General features: G+C 37.0%; 1 protein-coding gene across 1 annotated transcript; it reads right to left on the bottom strand.

The window, feature by feature from the left end:
- Positions 1-3,807: 3,807 nt before the first annotated feature.
- On the bottom strand, positions 3,808-5,614 carry LOC137018729 (alpha-1-antitrypsin homolog). The gene is made up of 4 exons (XM_067383437.1): positions 4,902-5,614; positions 4,522-4,792; positions 4,243-4,390; positions 3,808-4,134 (listed from the first exon to the last, which is right to left on the bottom strand). Exons 1-4 carry the CDS (start codon positions 5,575-5,577, stop codon positions 3,946-3,948), a joined length of 1,284 nt encoding a protein of 427 aa, XP_067239538.1. The 5' UTR covers positions 5,578-5,614; the 3' UTR covers positions 3,808-3,945.
- Positions 5,615-8,721: the final 3,107 nt, after the last annotated feature.

Raw genomic sequence — 8,721 nt, 5'->3', positions numbered from 1 at the left:
TCAGAATGATGCTGTTTAATTCAGCAGCTTTTGATGAGAGAGATGTATAATGCAGCATGCTAATGGCTGAAGGTCATGCCTAGACAGAGTAATGGTGTTTTAGATGCAAGTAAACAAACAAATATCAGTAGGTTTGCAGTTGCACAGGTTGGCGGAAAATGCAAATGGGGTAGTGGGGGTCGGGTGCTTGTTGTCAGTATACAAGCGCACACAGGAACACTAAATAGATCAACGTTCATAGTCCAGCAAGCAACGTGTACACAAAATGAAGCAGCCATTCCTGCTATAAAGTACATTTTCATGTCCACATAATATATGTGACCCTGGACCACAAATCCAGTCAGAAGGATCCATTTTTTTGTAATTGAGATTTATATTTCATCTGAAAGCTGCTGAATAAATAAAATTTCCATTGATTTATGGTTTGTTAGGATAGGCTGAGATACAGCTATTTGAAAATCTGGAATCTGAGGGTGCAAAAAAATCAAAATATTGAGAAAATCGCTTTTACAGTTGTCCTAATTAAGTCCTTAGCGATGCATATCCACTCACAAAAATAATTGTTTGATATATTTACAGTACAGAATTTACAAAATATCTTCATGGAACATGATCTATACTTAATATCCTAATGATTTTTGACAAAAACTGGTCCAGGGTCACACGTCTTATTGTATTAGATACAATATTAAACTCGTACATTTCTAAAGATGGAAATCATATAAGTAGGCTTTATGTTATCACAATATCAAGAGTGTATTTAATGTAATCATGATACTTTGGTTTGAGTGGATGTTGTCATATTTTAATTGTTAGTCGTTTGTAAAATCCTTTTAACAAACAAAAGCCAGTTTCTTAATGACATCATCCTCCATGAAGTGACATCATTTTTGAAAGGAAGACAAAGATGTCGTGTTTGTCTCACTTTAAAACATTTCTCTTTGATAAATATGAAAAAATAAGTATGAAATTATCACTATTTCAAATGATGGTTAAAGGTGGCATAGAGCGCTTTTTCACAAGATGTAATATAAGTCTGAGGTGTCCCCTGAATGTGTCTGTGAAGTTTCAGCTTAAAATACCCCATAGATTTTTTTTTTTATTATTATTATTCAATTTTTTAACTGCCTATTTTGGGGCATAATTATAAATGCACCGATTCTGTGCATGTCCCCTTTAAATGCTTGCGCTCCCCGCCCCCATTCTCGCAACTCTATAATACATTGCATAAACAAAGTTCACACAGCTAATATAACCCTCAAAATGGATCTTTACAAAGTGTTCGTCATGCAGCATATCGGGTTATGTAAGTATGGTATTTATTTGGATGTTTACATTTGATTCTGAATGAGTTTGATAGTGCTCCGTGGCTAAAGCAAACATTACACACTGTTGGAGAGATTTATAAAGAATGAAGTTGTGTTTATGAATTATACAGACTGCAAGTGTTTCATAATGAAAATAACTATGGCTCTCTTGTCTCCGTGAATACAGTAATAAACAATGGTAACTTTAACTACATTTAACAGTACATTAGCAACATGCTAACAAAACATTTAGAAAGAAAATGTTTACAAATGTTTACAAATATCACTAAAAATATCATGATATCATGGATCTTGTCAGTTATTATTACTCCATCTGCCATTTTTCGCTGTTGTCCTTGCTTGCTTACCTGCATAATGTCTGTTGATTCGGCTGTGCACATCCAGATGTTAATACTGGCTTGTCTAATGCTTTGAACATGGGCTGGCATATGCAAAATTTGGGGGCGTACATATTAATGATCCCGACTGTTGCATCACAGTCAGTGTTATGTTGAGATTCGTCTGTTCGTGGGAGGTCTTTTGCACAAATCAAATTTACATAAGAAGGAGGAAACAATGGTGTTTGAGACTCACTGTATGTCATTTCCATGTACAGAACTCTAATTATTTAACTATGCCGAGTTAAATTCAATTTTCAATTCTAGGGCACCTTTAAATATATTAAAAATGAATCTTCTGTTAAAACGTTTTATCTTTCAGTACCTCAATATTAGTTCTTTGTTTCCATACTTGTTAAGTGGAAATAATCAAATTAAAATTAATAAAATTTAAAGGTGGTCTAAGCTTAACCAGGATATATCTTTTAATAGAAATATTTCATATTACAACATTTTGTTAAGATAACAGGAATGCAAATGGGCTAGTTAATGCTTTATTTCAATGGTCCATTTTACATATCTGCTAACATTTTTTTTTTTTTTTGGTGGTCCCCTCAACAGACATTCTACTGACTATTGGTGGTTTTCCACAGCGTGGTACGACTCAGCTCGGTTCGGCATGGCTCGGCTCGCTTTGCTTTTTCACTGCGTGGAACGGCTCAGCATGGCTCGGCATATATAATGGCAGTGAGCGATACCATTGAGTATGAGCTAAAACAAAAAGTGCTTCCATCCGAATCCATCCAACATAAACATTCTCCACATGGATCCGGGGTGTTAATAAAGTCCTTTATTAATGTCCTTCTGAACCTAGGATGGCTTAAGGGTGAGTAAAGCTTGGGCTAATTTCCATTTGAAAGTGAACTAATCCTTTAATTGTCATTGTGTGCATGCATTAATAAAACAAATCCAATAAAATGAGTCTACACCTACCACTCTCTAGTCAGCCTTCGAAAAAAGTCACAACCACATGATGGGATGAGCAGGATAAGCATAAACACATGAGGAACTGCCATATGGCCCAGAGACTTTGCCAGAGTTATCTTGGAATGAGTATCACCCTGATGTGATCTATTTCCTGACTGCATACCTCATACATTAAGGCTTTCATTTCATTTTCATTTATTTGCACTCTTGATCTTGTAGAAGAGACAGACATGCATCAGGCTGCTGTGTTGGATTTACAGAGAAACGTAGTATTGATTGAGCACACTGTCCAGGAGCAGAAGTTCTATCGAAAGGTTAAAGGTCAGAAAGGTGAGGGGAATGAACGAGAGGTTATCACATTCGTCCCTCTGCTGTGCAACCCAAAACATAGCTGCATTTATTTTTCGTGTAATTAGAAATGAGAAATTAATTTATTTTGATAATTTGGTAAATTACTACCAACCTCCTAGTGTTTCTGTTTTCTGAAGTTTTTTGTTGTTGTTGTTGTTTAATCTGTATTATTATCTTTATATATGCACTTTTATTGTTTTAAGATTCAGAAAGCAAAAGTTATTTTCAATGGTGTTGTTTCATCTCAATACATTTGATCTCAAAAAAATTGACAACAGAGAGGCAACAAAGCTCTTTCTAAAGTGGAGTCCAAAGTCTAAAACCACTTTGAAAATTTGGGAATAAAAATCTAGAAGTGAACAGAAAGTTATAAACAGGATTGTGCAAAAACATAGAACAAAGCTGAATAAATGAGAAGCATTCCTACAATGGTGGTCTTAAAGTTTTGGACCTCAATGTATGTAAGGTTATTGTGTATGCATACTGCATATATGACACTATATATTAAATAATAGTAGGTTACATGACTAAAAGAAAAAATGATCAATGCTATAAATCAAAATTTCTGTCCTTTGTTTGCAGGACTCCTGAGGAATACCAGTGAGGCAACAACAGATAACAGTTACTACCACTGAGACATTTAACCAAAGTTGCTTTAATGAGTTTGATTCTACTGTAAATCCATTTGTATTAAATGACCTGCTAAATTAAGTTAAATGTATGTAAAAAAAAAAAAAAAAAAAATAAGAAGCACAATTTAACAAGCTCAAATTTGCAGTTTTTCCAGACAGCATTATGTTGAGACCTGTATTGAGAAATGCATGTTTTTTTTTTTGTTGTTTTTTTAATGATGACTCACTTGATTAAAATCAAATCAACATTTATTGCAGTTTACAATGAGATCTACATAAAGATTAGCAGCCTTATGCAAATGGCCAGCGAGTTATGTTTGGTGTAGGACCTCAGACAGTAGGATTGGTGATCTTGCCCATGAAGAGGATGCTCTTGGTGCTGTCCTCTACAATCAGTAACATGAAAGGCCGGTTGAGCATCACGGTGTCTGGCAGGGACATGGGCATTATTTCTATCGTGGTTGCAGCTGCTGCCTCTGTGCCCTTCTCGTCCACACTGAGGACTGCCTGATGGACAACCTGGAGATTGGATTCAAAATGTGAACTTGACTCTCTAGAGTTTTCAAATTCATTAGGTCTATAAACCATTAGTGGTGCTTCAAGAAGTAAAAACAAGTCTATACGTACGTTTGACACCTTGACTTTGAGCTCTTCTGTCATCCCGGAGAAATCTGCTGTGTCACCGAATGCATCGGTTATTCCCATCTCCTGCAGAATGCCTTTCAGTTTGGAAGTTGCAGTGATGGAGAACTTGGGCATAAACAGGTCCACAGAACTGAAGGGCAGAAATGTAAAATATGGAATATCAGCTATGGCCATTTACAATTTCCCAAATTTCTGTGCAACTAAACAACTATCAACCTTCAGGTCCGAAGTCAACTAAAATCTAGGTATCGCCCATATTACCTTCTGAAGAGTTTCTCATGCCAGGTCTTAATATGGTGTCTGCAGATGGATTCTTCAACCTCCTTCATCTTTCCATCATCAGGAAGAACGATCATCATGGAAGTATTGCCTTTGTAGGGCACCATCATGACCGTAGTTTGATTGATAGGGTCTTGATAGATGTCATAGCGGCCGGTTCTTTTCATCATGTCAACTTTCACGGTGGTGTCCTTGTCAACTTGGAAGTCAGCTTTTTGGGTCAGTGTTGCATCAAATGGCTTGTCCCACTTCCCTATCAAGACAAATGGCAAGAACTTCAGGTCAGTGTCAACCAAGACTTCTGATCAAAGAAATTATTATTACATGAATATCACTGAAAGAAAGAGAAGTTTTTTTAGTACCTCTGAAGTACATATAGTTAATCAGCATCATCAACGTATCTGAGTCCAGGTCCTTCACCATGTCGGTTATTTTGCCATTGGTTTTCTTGGCGATGAACTTGTTAATCTCCTCTGCAGCAATATCAGGCTTGGAGAAGTCAACGCTGAAGGCTTCGCTGTTGTAGTAGTGCTGAACATCCTTCAGGAACTTGTCCACCACTTTGAAGCCTTCTCTGATGGCTACACCCGCTCCTGCTTCCAGCTGCATGGCTTCCCGGCTGTGGCCCAGCATGTGGATCAAGTGCTCATAACCCTCATTGACCTGCTCAGCCTGCAACCCGCTATAACCCAGACTGCTGTATATCTGTGAATGAGTGCTGCCCTTGGCTCCTACAGCTAGCATGCTCAAAGCCATTGAGATCCCGACCGGGGAGAAGAAAATGTTCTTGCCCTCGGCTTCAGGATGGAACGCAAGTTTCTTGTAGAGAGAGAAGGCGAAGTCAGCATTGTGTGGAGAGAGCAGATGGCAGGCATCGGTGGCCCCCTCATGGCTGGGGTGGGGTTCATCCTTCCCGTGGTGAAGATGGTGGTGGTGGTCAGCTGTGTGGCCACCATGGTCGTGACCTTCGTGGGGTGCAGCCCAGGCTGTTGCTAGCAGCAGGGCAGCAATCGTACAGCAATAAATCTTTCCCCACATTTTTTTCACCTGTGTTTTATGACCAAAGGGCACAGAATTGTACAAACTTTAGGATTTTGCACTAATGGGTGATACTTTATCACACAAATCGCTGCTTTTGCATTTCACATATTTTACGAAAATTTAAAAGAGTAGCTATTTAAATTTTTTTGCGAAACAATTGTAACTTACCAAGTCCTCTTGACGGGAGACTGTTCAGATGGAGTGGAGTCAATTTATAGTCCTTCAAGCATCAGCCGAGTAAGATCATTAAACATTAACCCATTTCCACCCCCATTCTGTGAACACAATCGCTCACGATTAGCTGTTGCTCTGCATTTAGTGATGCAACACAGTTTTGGACTTCAGTGTCAGGGGTTTTCAGTACTTAAAATGTGTGTGTGCGGGTTGATGGGATTTAGATTTAAAAAGTAGTCAGTCAGCAATTTAGGACTGATATGACTGTCTTCCTCTCAGACGGTTGATCAAAAGTCTTCACATCTTATGATACCGTGGTGGCTTGTGTCTTTTTTATCTGTGATGGTCAAGCAGTTGATGATAAGTAGTTTCTCTTATTTAGGATTTAAAAAATTATATATTTTTTTCTGTTTATGCTTTTTTTTTTTTTTTTTTTTTTCATTATTATTATGCCCCTCTTTTATATTGGGTTTTCATCCACAATCAGTTCACCACATACAGAGCTTGCAGAGAGAGACACAATCAGTCAACCAGTGATTTACTGTACTGTGATAGAAGGGTGCTTAAAATTAATACCTTCACAAGAGTCAACACCAGATCATTCACCTCTGAAGGCTGTGTACAATTGGCTGATCTGGAGAACACAGAGTGAACATCGTGCTTCTCAAGAGAGTCTCTGAAGTACATGTTTTTTTCCAAAGCAAACTTTGGGGAGTCGGATCTCTGCAAAACTGTCAAACGGGCAAAGAAAATCAATGTTTTAGACAGTGTGGAATGTCACTTTCTCTCCATTTTATTGGCATGTTTACAACAGTTGAATTCAGAATGAAGCTTCTTGAGCTTGTTGTTTACAGAGCTGCGACTGGCCACAAACAGAATGTCTGGCTTAAGAAAGCCCCTTCTGTACTGGATTAGATTGAAATATACAGTGAGGTCCAAAAGTCAAAATTTCCAGATTTCCTATATTTGATATGTATCCATTTGCTTTTATAGCACTTGTACTGAGGCTGTTAGAGGGTATGGAGCATTATTTTTTTTAGACTGGTTGTTCTTGTGTTCACAACTTTTCTTATGTGAAAAACACTGTATGTATGAACTCCCAACCTAACTCCATAAGTTTGTTTAAAACCTAATGATCATGCAGATGGTCCAGCATGATTTGAGAATGATCAAAAGAGCAGAAAGCAATGATATCTGACCTTTTACATTTTCACATAATCAGTGTTGCCAGTTTTCGTATTTGATCATTGAACTACAAATAGTGATCATTCAATTTATATCATAGCATTCTTTTAATGTAAATGTTGTAAAATCTTCAAACTCTCTGTTTATCTTCTTCTTTCATGGTTTTACTGGCAGTTGCCAAATCAGCTTTTCACAATGAAAATAAAGTATATATTATTTCATTCATTTACTGCTATATTTGACAACTAATTTCTATATTCTATATACATTTAAATCGTGTAGTAAATTCTGTAGGCATGATTCTTTCTCCCAAACCAGTTTGGTGCAAATTCCGCCCCACAGCCGATTCTAAATATTTCATTGGTTATGTCAACTACTGATTGTGTAAACAATGCTACAACAAATACAAACCCTATCCCTACCCTTCAAACTAATTGGCTGGATTTGCGCTCAACTTTCTTTTTTTGGGTCAGACCATTTATTCCCACTTCTCTTAGATTGTATAAATTTCTTTCATTTTTTTTTTTTTTTTCTTCCATATACTAAACAATTTACAAGAACATGTACATTCTTGCTTATTTATTTTACATTTTAAACCAAAGACTTCTAGACCCCAATGTATTGTATGCTTAAACACACAGGCCAGATCAAAGTGTGCACTTAGCTATGGAGAGTCAGTTTTCTGGACTATGTGTATGGCAGCTTCACTAGCATAGTAGTGTAATGCAGTATCCAAATTGGAGTTAGTATATCCACAACAACCCTGTCTGTCTATTGCTGAATGCTTCATCCTATTTTCCTACAAACAGCATTACAGTGATTTGTGCATAAAATGATGTATAAAGTTTGTGCAACAAAAGTGGTTTGAATGCACTTTCAATTTTATGTTGAAAATAATCAAAACATTTCCAACTGAATTGGACTGAATACCTATTAAAATATAGCAACCTATGCTACGCTTGTTGGAAAAATGTGCCTCTATACCTATGTTTTTGCAAGACTCCAAAAAATTACCTTTACATACAATTAACTGGAGTTTCCAACTGAAATTAACAGTTCAATGGTAATGACTTTTTTCCTTTTTAGATAAAAGTATGCTTACAGGGTTAGATTATTCTGTTAATAAAGACTAATTTTCGTAGAGTTCCTTGCACAATACTATGATATGACCTAAAAACTTTGTGAACTATGACATAGTAAACTTGCTAGGTAGTCCTCCTGGTACAGGATTGCACTTGCACATAAATGATTACAAAGACTCACAATGGCAAGGTTCCTCAGCAAATCATGTTTTTATTTCATGTTTGCATTTAACACTATCGGTTAGGTTTAGTGTTGAGTTCAGTGTAGAAGGTACACTATTTTCAAATGCAATAGAACATGAACCTTTTAGCGCTACTTGTCGGATATTTCATTTCTGAACTGTCATAATACATACAACAATGAAATTTTACTAACGCAATAAAGCGTTGCCAGCTTCAGGTTCACCTGTTTCGAATAAAACTGAATTTGGTTTTAGTGCCACTCATTGGACATTTCACTTGGAAATAAGTGTGTCCTGAAACGTGCAAGAAGCAAATCTATCATTTTGCATAATATCATTTTGGAGAAATTAGCCTGGGTTGCAATAGAATGTTTATCAAAGTAGGTTTGTTTGTCCTCTCATTGAGGGATGGAGCAGAACTGGCCCTTTATGGTGTCTCCAGCTCTCTTGGAAGTTCCTAGTTCACAATTGTGCTTGCAGGTGCGGTTTTATAAGGGTCTTCTTTAGGTTATGGATGA

Source organism: Chanodichthys erythropterus, chromosome 4 (assembly GCF_024489055.1).
Source record: "Chanodichthys erythropterus isolate Z2021 chromosome 4, ASM2448905v1, whole genome shotgun sequence".
In the NCBI taxonomy this organism is placed as follows: domain Eukaryota; kingdom Metazoa; phylum Chordata; class Actinopteri; order Cypriniformes; family Xenocyprididae; genus Chanodichthys; species Chanodichthys erythropterus.
The sequence above is the reverse complement of the archived record's forward strand: the minus strand, read 5'-3'. Positions and strand labels throughout refer to the sequence as shown.